At 68.0% G+C, this 17,378-nt stretch overlaps 7 protein-coding genes across 7 annotated transcripts; 2 read left to right on the top strand and 5 right to left on the bottom strand.

Annotated features, from left to right (window-relative positions):
- Positions 1 to 28: 28 nt before the first annotated feature.
- On the bottom strand, positions 29 to 712 carry MICPUCDRAFT_38521 (uncharacterized protein; the record flags this gene model as incomplete). The annotated part of the gene is made up of 1 exon (XM_003056604.1): positions 29 to 712. One exon carries the CDS (start codon positions 710 to 712, stop codon positions 29 to 31), a length of 684 nt encoding a protein of 227 aa, XP_003056650.1.
- A 168-nt stretch (positions 713 to 880) lies between these two features.
- Positions 881 to 2,897, top strand: MICPUCDRAFT_55897 (uncharacterized protein). Its single transcript, XM_003057057.1, has 4 exons — positions 881 to 1,235; positions 1,401 to 1,520; positions 1,691 to 1,869; positions 2,030 to 2,897. The coding sequence occupies exons 1-4, from the start codon at positions 1,079 to 1,081 to the stop codon at positions 2,807 to 2,809; spliced, it is 1,236 nt and encodes a 411-aa protein (XP_003057103.1). The 5' UTR covers positions 881 to 1,078; the 3' UTR covers positions 2,810 to 2,897.
- An 11-nt stretch (positions 2,898 to 2,908) lies between these two features.
- Positions 2,909 to 5,846, bottom strand: MICPUCDRAFT_38520 (uncharacterized protein; the record flags this gene model as incomplete). The annotated part of the gene is made up of 2 exons (XM_003056603.1): positions 2,909 to 4,264; positions 4,587 to 5,846. 2 exons carry the CDS (start codon positions 5,844 to 5,846, stop codon positions 2,909 to 2,911), a joined length of 2,616 nt encoding a protein of 871 aa, XP_003056649.1.
- A 342-nt stretch (positions 5,847 to 6,188) lies between these two features.
- On the top strand, positions 6,189 to 8,356 carry MICPUCDRAFT_15308 (uncharacterized protein; the record flags this gene model as incomplete). The annotated part of the gene is made up of 3 exons (XM_003057056.1): positions 6,189 to 7,376; positions 7,543 to 8,166; positions 8,276 to 8,356. The coding sequence occupies 3 exons, from the start codon at positions 6,189 to 6,191 to the stop codon at positions 8,354 to 8,356; spliced, it is 1,893 nt and encodes a 630-aa protein (XP_003057102.1).
- A 61-nt stretch (positions 8,357 to 8,417) lies between these two features.
- Positions 8,418 to 10,555, bottom strand: MICPUCDRAFT_46571 (uncharacterized protein; the record flags this gene model as incomplete). The annotated part of the gene is made up of 1 exon (XM_003056602.1): positions 8,418 to 10,555. One exon carries the CDS (start codon positions 10,553 to 10,555, stop codon positions 9,413 to 9,415), a length of 1,143 nt encoding a protein of 380 aa, XP_003056648.1. The 3' UTR covers positions 8,418 to 9,412.
- A 781-nt stretch (positions 10,556 to 11,336) lies between these two features.
- MICPUCDRAFT_55889 (uncharacterized protein) lies at positions 11,337 to 14,385 on the bottom strand (the record flags this gene model as incomplete). Its single annotated transcript, XM_003056601.1, has 3 exons — positions 11,337 to 13,128; positions 13,342 to 13,737; positions 13,922 to 14,385. The coding sequence occupies 3 exons, from the start codon at positions 14,383 to 14,385 to the stop codon at positions 11,337 to 11,339; spliced, it is 2,652 nt and encodes an 883-aa protein (XP_003056647.1).
- Positions 14,386 to 14,562: 177 nt separating this feature from the next.
- On the bottom strand, positions 14,563 to 16,922 carry MICPUCDRAFT_46569 (uncharacterized protein; the record flags this gene model as incomplete). Its single annotated transcript, XM_003056600.1, has 3 exons — positions 14,563 to 15,866; positions 16,138 to 16,368; positions 16,563 to 16,922. 3 exons carry the CDS (start codon positions 16,920 to 16,922, stop codon positions 14,706 to 14,708), a joined length of 1,752 nt encoding a protein of 583 aa, XP_003056646.1. The 3' UTR covers positions 14,563 to 14,705.
- Between the last annotated feature and the right edge of the window lie 456 nt (positions 16,923 to 17,378).

Below are 17,378 nucleotides of genomic sequence, written 5' to 3'. Positions count from 1 at the left end.
TGATACGCGCGCGCGGACCACTCTCTAATTAATGCGGAATCACGCCGAAGAGCCCCGCGGCGCCGATGCTCAGCGCGGCGCCGACGAGCACGGGGTTGTCGCCGCTCCAAAACTTCGGCGTCCTCTTCGCCCTTCGAACGATCTCCTCGACGCTCTCCTCCCCGACGTCGCGCGTCACGCCCTCGGTGTCCGACAGCATCGTCTTCGCTGCGACCTCTCCCGCCTCGCCCTCGCCATCGGGCTCGTCGCGGAGTAGATACCGCGTCTCCGGGTCCACCTTCGCGAGCCACTTCGCGTAGAAGAAGCGCTCCAACTTCCGTCCGTCGTCCGTCTTGAGATCTTCGAGGTACGCGCGGAGCCGCCCGCTCTTCTTGTTCACCGCGAGGTTCACCCTCGCGCCCGGGACGAGGACGTACCACCAGTACGCGGTCATGATCCCGACGACGAGGAGGACGACGCCCTGCGATTGCATCGTCGACGCGTCCATCGGCGACGGCGCGTACGCGCCGTCACCGAACAGCGCGCGGTCGATCTCGGTCGGGGGCGACAGCGGCGTCCCGAGCGGCGCGGACGACGCGCGCGGCGTCGTCGTCGTCGCGCGTCGGCGGGCGGCTCGGCGGGAGGAGGAGGAAGACGATGACGATGGCGACGATCGCGCGCGACGACGCGCGAGCGTCGGCGACGTCCGCGCGAGCGAAGACGACGACGCCATCGTGCCGGCGCGCGCGACGACGAGAGTGCCGAGACGAGGCGCGACGTGGCCGGCCTCGCGTGTCGGCCGTTGGAGCCTCGAGAAGTGCCACGTGGCCGATCTCGCCGCTCGCGCGTAAAAGTCCTTTTAAAAAGCGCTGTTTTCGCGTCCGCGCCCGCGCGGCCCGGTCAAACCCAACGCGCGCGACACGCGACGTCGCACGTCGCTCCGACGCCGTCGCATCGTCGCGTCCCCGCCGCGCACCGCGCACGCATCGCGCGAGACCCGTCCGCGCGCACGCATCGCGCGCGCCGCGTCGCCAGATTCGCGAAGGATTGACCCGCGGGCTTTTCGTCTCCTTCGACCGTTCAACGTTCACAAATGACGATGGCGACAGCCGCGTCCTCCGCGCTCGCGTCGCCCCGCGCGACGTTCAGACGCGCCTCTAAACGCGCGATCTCGCGCCGCGCGCGCGTCGCGACGACGACGCGCGCGTCGACGTCGAGCGATTACACCGTCCCGACGTCCCTCGTCGGTCTCTCCGGTGCGCGCGCGTCATTCATTCTTTTCTCGCGCGAAAAAAATATCTCTCCCGCGCGCTTTCTCTTAATCGCCGCGACGACCTCCGCCCCTCGCCGCCGCCGACGCCGTCGCTCACCGATCGCCCCTCCGCTTCCCCTCCCCCCACCACCCCCGTCGTGATCACCAGACGCGTCCCCGGACGCGCCGCCGATCGTGAAGTACACGATCCGCTTCTACACGGGCTCGAAGATGGGCAGCGGCCTCTCCGCCCCTGACGCGGGCGTGCAAGTCATGCTCATCGGCGCGGGTGCGTTCTCGCGTTCTCGCACTGGTCCCCATACGACCGCGTTCGCGCGGTGCACGCCGTTCCTTAAGGAGTTTTCTTCCCGGCGAGTGTTTCTCTCCGCCCAACCCTCGCTTTCAATCCCGACGCACCGCGACACCTTTCAACTGACGCCTTTCGACTCCGCCCCGCAGACGGCCGAGCGTTCATGCAACGCGTCGATCGGTACCCCGAACTCACGCCGCTCTCGTCGGACTCCTCCCGCGACGTCGCGCTGTACTCCTCCCCGCGGTTCGAGAGAGGGGACGTCGACGAGGTGACTTTCGACGCGCCGGACATCGGCGCGCCCGCCGCGCTCTGGATCGCGCCGGAGGTGCGTTCACGTTTACGCCGGTCCCCGTACGACCGCGTTTTTTCTTCCCGGCGCGTCTCTCCGCCCACCCCGCGCTCACAATCCCGACGCACGCTCCGCGATGTTGCCTTTCAACTCCGCTTCTGACGCACCCCTGAACTCCACCCCGACGTCGCTTCAGTCGCACGGGGAGTGGTACCTCGAGGAGGTGGAGGTGACGTGCTCCCCCGGGTCGTCGATGGCGACGGCGGCGGCGAGCGAGGGCAACGCGGGGACGATGTCGTTCCCGTGCATGGACCTCGTCGGCGGCCGCGACGCCGCGCTCGAGTTGAGGCCCTCCGAGTTTAAGCGGATGACCGCGGAGCAGCGCGCGGCGATGCGCGAGGAAGGGTTGCGCGAGTACGGCGAGTTGAAATTTCGAATGCTGGCGGCGACTGGCGCGAGCGTCGTCCTCGGCTGCGGCGTGACCGCCGCGCTGTCGCACGGCGGCGACGGCCTCGAGACGATGAAAGCGTTCGCGTCCGGCGGAGGCGTGGGGTTGATCTACCTCTACATGCTCACGCGGAGCGTGGACACGCTCGGCGGAGGCGCCGCCGCCGGAAACGGCGGCGAGGCGCGGCCCGTCGCCGCCGTCGCGCTCGACGCCGTGACGTCGTTCGCCTCGAGCGGGCCGATGCGGCTGCTGCTGCTCGGTCTCGTCGGCGCCGCCGCCGCGCATCACGTCGACGCCGCGCAGGCGATCGACGCGACCGGGCAGCATACGGCGTACGGCGAAGCCCTCGCCGCGGTGCTCGGATTTTTCACGTACAAAGCCGGCGTCCTCGTCGCCGGATTCAGCGGGTTGAACACGCCGCCGCCGTCGCCGGGCGTCGACGCGTCGAACAACATCTCCGCGCGGCCGGTGCCGATCCGCGTCGAGGTGGACGAGACGAGGTCCTCGCGCACGAGGTCCTCGCGCTGACGAGACGGAGGACGATGGACGGCGTCCGTCCGCGGTGTAAGAGTAACCCGATGATTCTTGTAAAATGCAACGCAACGCACGATAAAACAACACTAGCGCCTACTGGTCGTAGCCGCCGCCGCCGCCGCCGGGCTTCCACATCCGCACGCGCTCGCCGCCTCTCCCGCCGCCGCGATCGCCGCCGCGGTCGAACCCGCCTCTCCCGCCGCCGCGGTCGCCGCCGCGGTCGAACCCGCCTCTCCCGCCGCCGCGATCACCGCCGCGGTCGAACCCGCCTCTCCCGCCGCCGCGGTCGCCGCCGCGGTCGAACCCGCCTCTCCCGCCGCCTCTGCCGCCGCGGAACCCGCCGTAATCGTCGTCGCGGTCGCGATCGAACCGGCCGCCGCCGCGCCCGCCGCCGCGCCCGCTGCCGCGCCCGCCGCCGAAGCGCCCTTCGTCCTGGTCCCCCCAGTCGTTTCGTCCGCGTCCTCTCCCGCCGCGATCGCGGAATCCGCCGCCGTATCCGTCGTCGTCGCGGTCGAACCCGCCTCGCCCGCCGCGGTCGCGGAACCCGCCGCCGCGGTAATCGCGGTCTTCTCGGTCGAAGCGGCCGCGGCCGCGGCCGCCGCCGCCGCCGCCGTCGAAACGTCCTCCCCGCGCCCCCTCGCGGTCGAACCCGCTTCTTCCCCCGCGCGGCGCGCCTCGCGGGGCGTCGTCGTCCTCGAAGTCTAGCCCGTCGAGGTCGGATCCGAACCCGCCGGCGCTTCGCGAGCGGCGCTCCGCGACCCGTCGTTCGAACCGACGGTCCTTCGCGTTTGCGTTTCGCGCGTCGTCGTCGCGGTCGAACGACGACGCGCGCGGCGTGAACCCTCTCTCGTCGTCGTCGTCGTCGCGGCCTCTCCCCGCGAACCTTCCTCCGCCGCGGCCGTCGCCGTCCCGCTCGAAGCGCCCGCGCGGCGCGCGGAAGTCGTCGTCGTCATCGAACCTTCGCGCGCGAGGCGGCGGGCGCGTGTCCCAGTTCGACACGTCGCCCCAGTCCTCGTCGCGCTCTCTCGTCGAGAACCGCTCCGCTCGGTCCGCGTCCCTGTCCCGGAACCCGCCGCCGCGGCCGCCCCCTCGATCGAAACGATCGCGGTTTTCAAACCGCGGGGGCACGCGGTCCACCCTCGCGGGGGCGCCGAACCGAGACCCGCCTCGGTCGCCTCGGTCGAACCCGCGGTCGAACCCGCGGTCGCCGCGGTCGAAGCGACCGCCGCCTCGTCCGCCTCGCCCGCCGCGGCCGCCGGCGGAGGAGGAAAATCGCCCGCCGCGGCCGCCGCGGCCGCCGGAAAACGCGCGTCGCTGATGCTCGACGTACGGATCCTCCCTCTCGAAGTCCATCCGCGGCGGCCGCTTCTCCCGCCGATCCATCCACTTCGGCCTCTTCTCCGGCGTCCCTCGGTTCAACACCTCCTCCGGGATCGTCGTCTTCTCCGCCTTGGTCAGCGCGACGATCCGTCGGAGCAGCGATTGCATCGTCGCGCGCGGCGGCCGTGCTGAGGGTCGTTCCATACAAAGCGAATGTCGGGGTGGAGTTGAAAGGCGTCAGTTGAAGTTGAAAGGCGTCGAGGGCGGGGATTGAAAGCGAGGGGTGGGCGGACAGACACGCCGGGCAAAGTCCTTAAGGATCGGCGTTCACCGCGCGAACGCGGTCGTATGGGTACCGGTGTAAGGAGAACGCGCCTGATGGATCCGTCACGTCGACCGCGTACGTCATCAACACCCTCCCGAGGTCAGTCGTCCCGGCGCGCAGACTGACGCTGACGTCGCTGTCCGCGGCGGCGCACTTCCCTCGCAGGTCGCCGTCGTCGATGCCGAGGTACGCGCGCATGCGCTTCAGGGCGTTGATTTGCTTGCGTCCGCCCGCGTTGTTTTCTCTCGGGAGCGGGTGGTCGCAGATCTGGTACATCTCGCGCTCGGGGCAGCGATGGAAGATGTCGTCGCGGTCGCGGCTCCACTCCAGGATGAGCCGCTTCTTGTTCGCGTACGAGAGCACGCCGCCTTCCTCGTAGGACGACGACGACGACGACGAATCGCCGTCGCCGTCGCCGTCCTCGGACGACGCGACGATCTTCGCGAACGGGTCGTCCAAGCCGTCGATCGAGTCTGAGTCTTCCGACGCCGACGCCGAATACGCGTTGGATTCCGATGATTCCGCCGCAACTTTCCTCGCCCACTCCGGAGTGGACAACCCCTCCTCCCCGCCGTCGCCTCCTCCTCCTCCTCCCGCGAGCAGCGCCTTCTCCTTCGGGCTCTCCGGGTCGTACCCTCTCTCCAGAAGCAGCGCGAGGAACGCGTCCCACTCCGGCCACGACCCGTCGCTCGGCCACGGCGCCGCGTCTCCCGGCTCGGAATACTTCGCCGCGGCGCCATCGACTTCATCCGGGTCCCCATCCCCGTCCCCGTCCGTCGCCGCGTCGTCGTCCGGCTCGCCGTCCGCCATCATCTCGTCGAGCATCTTCTCGAACTCGGCGTCGGAGCCGGCGAGTCCGGGGTGGTCGTCCGCGATGGGCGGCGCCGCGACGTGCGCGAAAGGGTCGTCGAGGCCGTCGTCGAACTCGTCGTCGTCGTCGTCGTCGTCAGTCTCGTCGTCGTCGTCGATCTCGTCGTCGTCGTCGTGGTCCCCCGCCGCGGCGCGCGCGGCCGCGTCCGCGGAGAACCGCGCGCCGACGCGCCGCGCGCCGCGGAACGACGCGGGCGCGAACGCGCGCGCCGTCGCCGTCGCCGCGACGGACGGCGACGGCGCGGCCGCGCGGATGAAGAATCGCGCGCTCGCGCGCGGGAGCAGCCGCGCGAGCGACGACGACGTTCCGCCGCCGCCGCGCGACGACGTCGACGACGCGCTCGCGGCGACGACGCGACGCGTCCTGACGCCAGGGTGCTCCGCGCCGCGCTCGGGCGCGGTGCGCGCGCGCGCGGACGCGACGATCACGCGCGCGGAGGTGGACCGCGCGCGACACCATCGCGTCGACCCGAGCGCGACCGCGCGGAGGAGGACGCTCGCGGGGCGGCTCGTCATCGCCGCGCGTCTCGGCGCCGCCGGCGGCGAGCTGATCTGAATCTGATCGATGCGTTATCCCGCTCGCCCCGACGCGCTTCTGCGCCTCGAAGGATCGACGCGCGCGCGCGGTCGTGACGTCGCGAGGACGCGCGGGGTGCGTGCGAGGGCGTGCGAGGGCGTGCGACGCCGCCGCTCGCGCGTGGGTGGTGTGGCGCGCGCGGCGATCCCACGACGCGCTTTCGTCGATTCTCGTCTCACGTACAATACCGATGACCGCGCGGAACGACTTGAGTGCTCGGCACCGCCATCGTTCTCCAGATTCAAACCATCGGAGCACGTCGGCGCGCCTCCGCGAGCACGATGCCCGCGACGTTCGGCGCCGCCGCGCTCTCCTCGCGCGCGCCGTCGATCGCCGACCCGCGATCCCGCGCGAGCTCCTCCGGCTACGCCGCCGCCCGTCGTCGTCGCGTCGTCGTCGTCCGCGCCGCCGGCGCGGCGAAGAAAAAACCACCCAACGACAGCCCGTGCGCGGTCGTGCCGGACGGCCTCGAGCGCACCGCGAACGTGGGCATCCTCGGCGGCGGGCAGCTCGGCAGGATGCTCGCCATCGCGGCCGCGCCCATGGGCGTGCGCCTCCGCGCGCTGGACCCGAACCCGGTCGCGCCCGCGAGCGTCGCCGCGGTCGCGACCGAGGGATCGTTCCAGTCGAGAGAAGACGTTCTCGCGTTCGCGAGCGACTGCGACGTCGTCACCGTGGAGATCGAGCACATCGACGTCGCGGCGCTGGAAGAGCTGGAGGCGATGGGCGTCGACGTCCAGCCGACGTCGCGCACGCTGGCGATCATCCAGGACAAGTTCCGGCAGAAGGAGCACTTCGCGGCGGCGGGCGTGCCCCTAGGCGAGTTCAGATCCATCGCCGACGACGCCGAGCTCGCCGCCGCCGCGGACGCGTTCGGGTTCCCGCTGATGATCAAATCGCGTCGCATGGCGTACGACGGCAAGGGCAACGCGGTCGCGAAGACCGCCGCGGACGTCGCCGACGCGGTCGCGAAGCTCGGCGGGTTCGACGCGGGGTTATACGTCGAACGGTGGGTCCCGTTTCGACGCGAGCTCGCCGTGATGGTGATCCGATCCAAGACGGGGGAGGTGAAGGCGTACCCGGTGACGGAGACGGAGCACGTGAACAACATCTGCGACATCACGCGGACGCCCGCGGCGGTGGACTTCAAGACCGCGGAGGCGGCGATCGCGGCGGCGACGAACGCGGTGGCGTCCTTGGAGGGCGCCGGCGTGTTCGGCGTGGAGCTCTTCCATCTCGCCGACGGACGCATCCTGCTCAACGAGGTCGCGCCGCGGCCGCACAACAGCGGGCACTACACGATCGAGGCGACCGCGTGCTGTCAGTACCAGAACCACGTCCGCGCGATCTTAGGGTGGCCGTTGGGGGACACGTCCTTGCGCGTCGGCGGCGCGGTCATGAAGAACATTCTCGGCGAAGGCGACGGCGATGAGGCGCGTTCTATCTCACACTGGTCCCCATACGACCGCGTTGGCGTGGTGAACGCCGTTTCTTAAGGACTTTCGCCGTCGTCTCTCTCCGCCCAGGGTCCCTCGCTTCCAATCCCCGCCCTCGGCGCCTTTCAACTCCAACTGACGCCTTTCAACTCCACCCCGACGTTCGCTCGTATGGAACGACCCTGAGGCGATGAAAAAGATGCACGCGCTGATGGGCGCGGCGCTCGCGACGGACGGCGCGAACGTGCACTGGTACGAGAAGCCCGACGCGAAGCCCGGAAGGAAGATGGGTCATCTCACCGTGACCGCCGCGCACGTCGTAGAGGCGGAGGCGAAGCTCGATAAGATCGTCGCGGTCGCGGGCGGGGACGCCGACGCGGTTGAAAAAAAACCGGCGCGCGTCGGGATCATCATGGGCTCCGACAGCGACCTTCCGACGATGGCCGCGGCCGCGGAGACGCTCGAATCGTTCGGCATCGCGGTCGAGGTGACGGTCATCTCCGCGCATCGCACGCCGGAGCGAATGTTTGAGTACGCGAAAACGGCGCAACGACGGGGGTTACGATGCATCATCGCCGGCGCGGGCGGCGCGGCGCATTTGCCCGGCATGGTCGCGGCGATGACGCCGCTGCCGGTGATCGGCGTCCCGGTCCCGCTGAAACACCTCGACGGCGTGGACTCCGTACACTCGATACTGCAGATGCCGCGCGGCGTTCCGGTCGCGACGGTCGCGATCGGGAACTCCACGAACGCGGGGCTCCTCGCCGCGCGCGTCGTCGGCGCGTACGAACCCGAGGCGTTGGCGTTGATGGAAAAATATCAGGTGCGTTCAGCGATACAAACGTTTTTCACCCACCGCTCGGTTTCAACATTTGATCGCGACTCCTTTCGACTGACCGGTGAACTTTTTTTTTGTATGGAATGGCCCTCAGGACGACATGGAGCAGACGGTGCTCGGGAAGGCGGCGAAGATGGAGGACGAGGGGTGGAAGAAGTACCTCGCGGGGATGTGAGCGACGAGGCGCGCGCGGCGACGGCGTCGCGTCGCGCGTACTAGGGTTTGTGATTGATTTTCTCAGACAGGGTTCGTATGCATCACAATATTTACAGTTTCACACACACACACACACACGCAGATTCAGCCTCCACTCCGGTCGCCCGCCGACGGACCGATTCAGCCACTCTCCTCCTCGACGACGCGTCGTCGTCGCATCACGACACGTCTTACTTCCACACGTCTTACTTCCACACCGCCGCCGCGGTCTCGTCGCACCAACCTCCTCCATCACAATATTTACAGTTTCACACACACACACGTAGAAACAGCCTCCACTCCGGTCGCCCGCCGACATACCGATTCAGCCTCTCTCCTCCTCCACGACGCGTCGTCGTCGCATCACGACGCGTCTTACTTCCACACGTCTTACTTCCACACCGCCGCCGCGGTCTCGTCGCACCAACCTCCTCCGCCGCCGGGTTTGTGATTGATTTCTCAACCAGGGTTCGTATGCAACACAAGATTCAGCCTCCACTCCGGTCGCCCGCCGACATACCGATTCAGCCTCTCTCCTCCTCCACGACGCGTCGTCGTCGCATCACGACGCGTCTTACTTCCACACCGCCACCGCGGTCTCGTCGCACCAACCTCCTCCGCCGCCGGGTTTGTGATTGATTTCTCAACCAGGGTTCGTATGCAACACAAGATCCAGCCTCCACTCCGGTCGCCCGCCGACATACCGATTCAGCCTCTCTCCTCCTCCACGACGCGTCGTCGTCGCATCACGACGCGTCTTACTTCCACACCGCCACCGCGGTCTCGTCGCACCAACCTCCTCCGCCGCCGGGTTTGTGATTGATTTCTCAACCAGGGTTCGTATGCAACACAAGATCCAGCCTCCACTCCGGTCGCCCGCCGACATACCGATTCAGCCTCTCTCCTCCTCCACGACGCGTCGTCGTCGCATCACGACGCGTCTTACTTCCACACCGCCACCGCGGTCTCGTCGCACCAACCTCCTCAGCCGCCGGACGCGGGACGATCACGATCGATCGCGTCTTCATAATGATCATCACTTCATCGCGATCGTCGGCATCTGCCCCGGCCCGGCGACGACGCCGCCGCTCTGCTCCTGCTGCTTCTGCTGACGCTTAATCCTCCTCGGGTTGAACCACACATTTCGAACGCACAGCATCAAGAAGAACGCGGACATGAGGCAGCACAACGTCGCGACGATCGCGAAGCCGTACACGAGCTCTTCCATATCGTAATCGCTCCCGTGCGCCTGCCCGTCGTATCCGTCAGACGAGCTCTTGCCGAGGTACGTCGCCGACTTCTCGAACGCGGCGGTGAACGTGTTCCACGAGACGCCGATGTTGGTCTCGAACGCGGACGCGATGCCGACGGAGCCGGCGTCCTGCCACATCTTCAACACGTTCGATAAGGACGGCGAATACGTGGCCAAGATGAACCGAAACGCGGCTTCGCCGATGTAGTTGTTCCGGCACGTATCTTTTCCCGCGTCGCTCAGCGTGGGAATCATCTTGCTGTCGACGTGATCCTCGCTGAGGTCGCCGATCACGAAGTTGTCCTTCGCGGTGTCGTCGCCAGAGTTCTTGAAACCGCACGCGGTCTGCGCATCGGTGCCGCGGTTGTTCCACTCCGTGACCCCGTTGTAGGGAGTGGCGTACGAGCTGTCCCAGTTCGTCGTGTCCGCGGCTTGGATGGCTGGCATGAGAATCTGCTGCGCGTAGTACTCCGCGTCGCCCTCGCCAATGCCGTTGAGGTTATTCACCGGCGTCCGCAGCGGGTCCATGCCGGGGCACCCGAACCCGTACGCGATGTCTTGCAAGTCCAACGACGTGTACTCCGTGCCTTTGCCGCACGCGTAAAACACGACGACTTTTTTCACGAGCTTGTACTCTGCGGGCATGTTGTTGATTGCGGCGAGCGTCTTCTTGTGGTACAGATCGTTCACCCCGCACCCGTCCTCGATGGAGACGTCGATGGTGTCGTACCGCACGCTCGGGTCGACGTCGCCGGACACGAGCCCATGCTGGAGGCAGTGGAAGTACTCGTGCAGGACGACCTTCACGCCAAAGGACGTGCCGTCCTCGGAGGTGGACTGGTCGCTCTCGAACGGCTTGAGGTAGATCGTGCAGACGCCCGTGCCCCAGAGGAGGTCGGCGCCGCCGTCGGGGTTGCCGCTGGACATCTTCGAGTTGATGTTCTCGATCTGGGCGGCGGGGGAGCGACGGCGGGGGTGGGAGGGGGGGAGGGGATGGATCGGATCGGTCGTCGGGCGGCGCGGCGGTCGAGGGCGGAAAAACGTATCTGTCGAGCACTGTTGAGCCGCGGGGCCGCGCCGCGGCTCGACGAAGATCAACGTGTGGGATGGCTGTTGTCGTCATCGACGCGCGCGGTCCGGGCGACGCGCCTGGGAGAACATCGGCATCATCGGGCATATCCCGGGTCCGCCGTACATCCACGACACGAACAGGAGAGGGCAGATGAAGAAGATCGAGTCTGCGCGACGACGACGGCGGGGGGCGTCGGCGGAGGTCAGAGCCCATTACGTACGCGGGGGATGGGGGGGACGAAGCGCATGCGAGATCGCGCGCGCGGGATTCGGAAGCGCGCGGCGCGGGGGACGAGGACGCACAGAGCACGAGCCACAGCTTGTTCTTGCTGTAGAACCCGCAGGGTCCGCCGCAGCAGTCGCAGCAACCCATCGCGAGCGAAGTCGTGCGCGTATCGCGCGCGCGCGAGGGAGGAGTGCGAGATATGTTTTTTTTTGTGTGGTGATCTTTGATGTTCGGAGAGGCGTTCGTTCGCGTTCGGAGAGTCCGTACACGTGTACGTGTACTACACGTACTGTAACCACCTGACCGCACCGGCCAGTAGGTACGAAGGTACGAAGGTACAAGATTCGGTTCAAATATTTCTGTCTCTCGACGCCGACGAAGCGCCGCGTTCAACGTCCCCGCCAGTCTCGTTCAGTGCGAGTGCTCGCGCTCGTGCCTCCCCCCCCCACCGCGTCGCTCGTCCCTCCACTCCCCGAGCTCCAGCTGCGAGTCCGCGACGTCCGCGTCGACGAGCTCGGAGTACCGCCGCCGCTCGCGCGCCGACATTTTTCTATCGCCGCCGCCGCCGCCGTTTGAGGAGACGTACCCGTCTACCGCGGAACTCGACCGCCTGTGTCCGCCCCCGCCGACTCGGCCGCCGCCGCCGCCGCCGCCGCCGCCGCCGTCGCTTCGCTCGAAACACGGCGCGTGCCGACCCGCGACGACTCCCGCGGCGCCGAACGCGACGGCGACGACGAACAGCGACGTCACCGCCCAGGCGCCGGGCGCCGCCTTCGCGTCGTCCCCGCCGTTTCCGCCGCGGTCCGAGAGGCGCGCGAGCGCGTCCGGGAGGTCTGGACACGTCCGCGCGTCGAGTCTTAACCCGTCGCCGCCGCCGCCGCCGCCGTCGCCGCCCGCGCTCTCTTTTCTCGCCACGAACGACGCGTCGCACCTCGGCGAATACGACGCGTCTCGAACCGACGGCGTGAGGACGAAATCGACGGCGAACTCCTCCGCGGTGGCGTCCACGAGCATGAACCCCCTCTGTCCCGTCCGCGCGTGTCGCAGCGTGTGCGGGTTACTAGATAAGTGCCCGGCGTCGATCAGCGCGCGCGGACACCACGCGTGCGCGTGCTCGAACATCCCGGGCGGGGTCACGGACGGGCCGTCAAATTCGACGGCGCCGACGCGTCGCGGCGCCGCCGTCGACCCCTGAGGGCGCTCCCAATCGCGCGCGTCGTCGGACACGACCCCGGCCCAGGAGTCGTGCGAGTCCCCGCCGAGAATCACCGCCGCGTTCGCGTGCGGGACGACCGCGCGCAGAAGCTTCGCGCGGTCGGCGACGTACCCGTGCCAGTCGTCGAAGTTCCAGTTAAGGCGGTATTCTCCCATCGCCAACAGCCCGCGCGCGGCGTCCACGGGGACGTCTCGCCCGCCGACGCCGACGCGCTTCGCGTTCGGCGTTCTTCCCCCGCCGTCGTCGTCGTCGTCGCCGTTCCAGTCCACCCACGCCCGCAGCGCCGCGGTCCACGACGCGTGCCCGCGCGGCGGCGGCGGCGCGTCGCCGCGCGCGTTCTCGTCCAACGCCGCAGCGCCCTTCGCCAAATCCGGGGACATCATGTCCATCACCGGCGACGCTTGCGCGACCACCTGCCACTTCACGCCGAGCGCGGCCGACGCCTTCGTCGTCTTCTCGATCCAAGCGATCTGCTCCGCGCCGAGCATCTCGCGGTCCGGCGACGCGCGATGCGCGTCCAGGTCGTCGCGCAGCGACAGAAACGTTCGCTCCAAATCGCTCCCGCGCCATCGCGCCGGCGCGCGTTCCCTCTTCGCGACCCAGCGCGCGATCGTCCCGCTCGCGTTCGCGAACACGTTCCCGCCCGGGTTCCCCGCCGGGTCCGTCCTCGCGAGCAGCCGCGTCTCTAACATCACGACGCTCGCGACGTCGCCGAAGTGCGCGACGCGGTTGTACCGCAGGTTGGCGTCCGGATCGTCCTTCGGGTCCCCGGTTCTCGCGCGCGGTTCCCGCGTCGGCAGCCACTCGTGGAAGGCGCGAATCCCCGCGCGTCGCCGCGCGACGTAGTCGCCGTCCGTCTCCGGCTGGTGGTTCTCCCCGCCGTCCGTCCAGGCGTTGTTCGTGATGTCGTGGTCGTCCCACATCGCCATCACCGGCGCGGCGGCGTGCAACGCTCTCAGCCCTTCGTCCGCGCGATGCAACGCGTGCCTGCGATCGGTCGAGGGGATCCATCCGCGCGTCGCGTCAGTCGCGCGCGTGCGGCATCGCATCGGTGGAGAGCGTTCACGCGCGTCGAAAGAAACGTGCTGCGATGCGTGCTGCGAGGTTCACGGCGCGCGAAAGAAAAAAAAAGCTTTTCCACCTCAAGAAATAAACGACGCGATGAGCTCCGCGCGAGCGCGCGGGAGCGAGCGGTCTCACCGTTCGCGGTAGCCTCGCAGCGCGGTAGCTTCCCCGCGCGGACGCAGCGCGAAGAATCGCTCGCGCACGGCGTCGTCCGCCTGCGGGTAGTGCGTGTCTCCGTACTCGTACGTGTAATCTCCGAGGTGCAGCCACGCGTCCAGCTGTAACGATTCGCCCCACCCTCGCGCCGCGGCGTCGTACGCGTGAAAACGCCCCCACCCCCAGTTGGCGCACGAGAACACCGCGAGCTTTATCCGCCGCTGGTTTCCCTCCCCCGGCGGCGGCGGGAGCGTGAACGTGCCAGCCTCGGAGCGGCGTCTGAAGCCGTCGCGCTCGATGTTGAACGCGTAGTAGTACCGCGTCGAGTGCGACAGCCCGGAGACGTCCTTCTTCACGGTCCAGTCCGTCTCGTTGCTCAGGGTCGTTCCATACAAAGCGACGTCGGGGTGGAGTTGAAAGGCGTCAGATGGAGTTGAAAGGCAACGCGGGCGGGGATTGAAAGCGAGGGGTGGGCGGAGAGAGACGACGGCAAAAGTCCTTAAGGATCGGCGAGCACAACGCGTGCGGGGTCGTGTGGGGACCAGTGTATAGAACGCACCTCACGCCTGCGATGGTGCCCGTCTTGACGATCGACCCGCGCGGGAACCCCCACGCCGCGGCGTCCGCGTCGACGCCCACCGCGGTCTCGGAGCTCCCCCACGTCCCGTCGTCGTCGCGCTCGGCGGACGCGGCGTCGACGGCGTCGTCCGCGGGGCCGCGCGGCGGCGCCGTCGCGACGGTCCATCTCACGTCGAACGTGATGTCGTCGGGCGGGTCGACGCCGCCGGGGTAGTTTCGCCCCGTCGGCGTCACGCGCGTCCAGATGACGATCGCGTCGGAGGTCGGGTCCCCGGAGGCGACGCCGTGCACGAAAGCGCCGTGGTTCGCTTCCGCGACCGCGCGACGCGCGCGCGCGAGGAGGAGGAGGAGGAGGAGGAGGATCCGGAAGGGCGGTCGACGCGCGGGGAAGAGCGAGGACGCGGTCCGGAGCCGCGTCGCCGCCGTCGAGACGCGCGCCGTCATCGCGCCGGGCCGGGCGGCGTCGGCTTCCCGCGCGTCGCGCGCGCCTTCTCCTTCTCGCCTCAGCGCGCGGTGCAGCGGAGCCGCGCGCGGTGACGCGCGACGCGTTTTCATCACGCGCTTTCTACGACACGCGAGGCCGTCGTCTGGTGCTGAGGTGCGTTCTATACAAAAGTTTTTCACCCATCGTTCGGTTTCAACATTTGATCGCGTCCCCTTTCAACTGACCGGTGGACTGTTTTTGTATGGACCGACTTCAAAGAGCATCTCGGAAAACAAGATGTAATTTCTCGAGCCCGACTCGCGCGGCGCGCTACTCTACGTCACCGCAACGTCCGCCCTAACCCCGACGGCGCCTGCCCGCCGCTCTCCTCCCTCGCCGCCGCCGCCGCGATCGGCGAGCTCCCTCTCTCGACGACGCTCCCGCCGCGTTCGAACGCGGGCGCCGCCGTCGGGGGATCGCTCACCGTGAGCCCCGCCATCCCGCCGCCGACGACGTCCATCGCAGGGGTAGCGATGCCGCCCATTCCGCCGCCGCCGCCAGCGCCGTCGACGTCGCCCATGGCGCCCGGGAATATGCTCATCAGACTCGGCTTCGGCTTGGATTTCTTCCTGTGCACCTCCTCTCCGACGACTTCAAAGTTTTTATACGTGTACCCGATGAAGTCGTCCGCCTTCTTCGCCGGGGAGGACGATTTCGCGCCGCCGCCGCCGCCCGCGGCGGCTCTCCTGCCGTCCTTCCCTCCCGCGGCGGCGTCCTCGCCCCCCGCGGGGTTCTTCCCGGGCGGCCTCATGCTCTCGTCCTCGTCGAAATTTTCGAAATTTTGCGTGTCCAACTCCCCGGTCACGTCCGGCTCGTACGGCGCGCGGATCGCGTACAGGTTATCCCACGGCACGCCGCGGAAAAACGCGTGCGCCTTGATCTCCTCCACGCCGCCCGCCGTACCCAACCGCTGATCCACGTCGCACAGCAGACGCTCGATGAGATCCCGCGCCTCGGCGCTCAGCGTCACCTCCGCGGGGAACCGCAGGTGATGCCGCCAGTGCACGATCTTGCGACAGGTGGACATGGGCTCGTCGCTGTAAAACGGCGGGTACCCGACCAGCATCTCGTACATGATCGCGCCGACGCTCCACCAGTCGCACTCCATCCCGTACCCTTTCTTCAGGAGAACCTCCGGGGCGATGTAATCCGGGGTGCCGACGGTGCTGTACGCGAGTCTGCGACGGTTCGCGTGCCAGTGTTTCAGCTGCGCGGCGCGCGCGGATTCGTTCGACGCGTCCGTGGTGTCGTCGCCGTCGGCGTCGCCCGGCGGCGGCGACGGGACGCCATCCTCTTCGATGATCTCCGGCAGCGTGTTCAGCATCTTCTGGTCGATGGGTTTGCACAGACCGAAATCGCTCAGTTTCATGTGCCCGTGCGCGTCCAGGAGCAAGTTATCCGGTTTGATATCGCGGTGAATGAAGCACGCGGCGTGGACCGTCTGCGATCGGATCGGGAGTGGGGGAACGCGTCGTCGTGAGGGTCAGTCGGTCGAAATCGAAAGGAAAGCGAGCGTCGAAAGGAAAGGGAAGCGAAACGCGGTCGGGTCGAGTCGCCGGACGCGCGGGAAGCGGTCAGACCGAAGATATTGAATAAGACCGACGACCGATGACCGAACGACGACGGCCGTCACGCCGGGCAAAGTCCTTAAGGAACGTCGTTCACCACGCGAACGGGGTCGTATGGGGACCAGTCTATAGAACTCGACTCGCCTGCAGCGCGAGCACCGTCTGCGCAACGTAAAACCGCGTCTCGTCCTCGGTGAGCGTGTCGCGACGCATCAGCAGCGTCATCATGTCCCCGCCGGGCAAGTACTCCATGACGAGGTACAGAAACTGCTCGTCTTGGAAGGAGTAGTACAGCTTCACGACGGTCTCGTTGTGCACCTCCGCGAGGAGGTCGCGCTCGGCGCGCACGTGGTCCACCTGTCCCCGTCGCACCATCTTAGGGTCGTTCCATACGAGCGATGATATCGGGGTGGAGTTGAAAGGCGTCAGGAGCGGAGTTGAAAGGCGCCGAGGTGTGTCGGGATTGAACGCGTGGGACCCTGGGCGGAGAGATGCGCCGGGCAAAGTCCTTAAGGATCGGCGTTCACCACGCCGACACGTTCGTACGGGAACCAGTGTATGGGACGCGCCTCCGTCTTCTTGAGCTTCTTCATGGCGTACACCTTGCCGTTGCTCTTGTCTCGCACGAGGCGCACCTCCCCGAACGCGCCTCGGCCGATGATCGTCAGCGGTTCGAAGTCGTGGACGCTGATCTTCGCGCGCTTCAGACGCGTGAACTTGCGCTCCTGCTCCTCGAGCTCGTGTATCGCGATCGCGGGATTTTCCCCGCCGTCGAGCGCGTGCGATTCCGCCGCGGCGCGGCGTTCCATGCGCGCGGCGAGCGACTTGGCTTGGTTCTTGTACAGGTTTTCGATGTACGTCTTCGCCGCGGTGACCTTCTTCTGCGTCTCCGGCGTCGGCGGCTCCGCGCCGGGGACGCGGCCGCTCATCGCGGCGGCGGAGGGGACGGCGGCGGAGTGGGATGGACGGGTTGCCGAGTTTGAGATGGAGACGACGACAGAATATTACTTTATCGCGGTCGCGGATGCTGCGACCTTTCCTCCGTTCGAAGGCGACGCTCGACCTCGGCGTCTCCGCGTCGCCGACGCGCGTGCTCCGCCTCGAGAGCGCGCGCGCGCGGCCGCGAGGAGACGCGAGCGTGCGCGGTGGGCGTGCGCGGCGCGACCGCGGAGTGGCGACCCCTCGCGAAAGGTTGAACAGAAAGAGCTAAAACGCGGCACGCGCCCCCGCGCCGCGCTACACGCGCTGATGCTGCACGCACAGCAGCGCGCAGACGCGAACGCGGCTCTTCGCAGTCCCGACCGCGCGGCGCCATGGAAGACGAAGCGGACGAAGACAAGAGCCTCGAGCCCGCGGAGCTCGAGGAGCTTCGGCTGATGCTCGAG

The sequence above is a fragment of the Micromonas pusilla genome (assembly GCF_000151265.4).
Source record: "Micromonas pusilla CCMP1545 genomic scaffold MICPUCscaffold_3, whole genome shotgun sequence".
Classification (NCBI taxonomy): domain Eukaryota; kingdom Viridiplantae; phylum Chlorophyta; class Mamiellophyceae; order Mamiellales; family Mamiellaceae; genus Micromonas; species Micromonas pusilla.
This window is presented reverse-complemented; position numbering and strand designations above follow the sequence as displayed.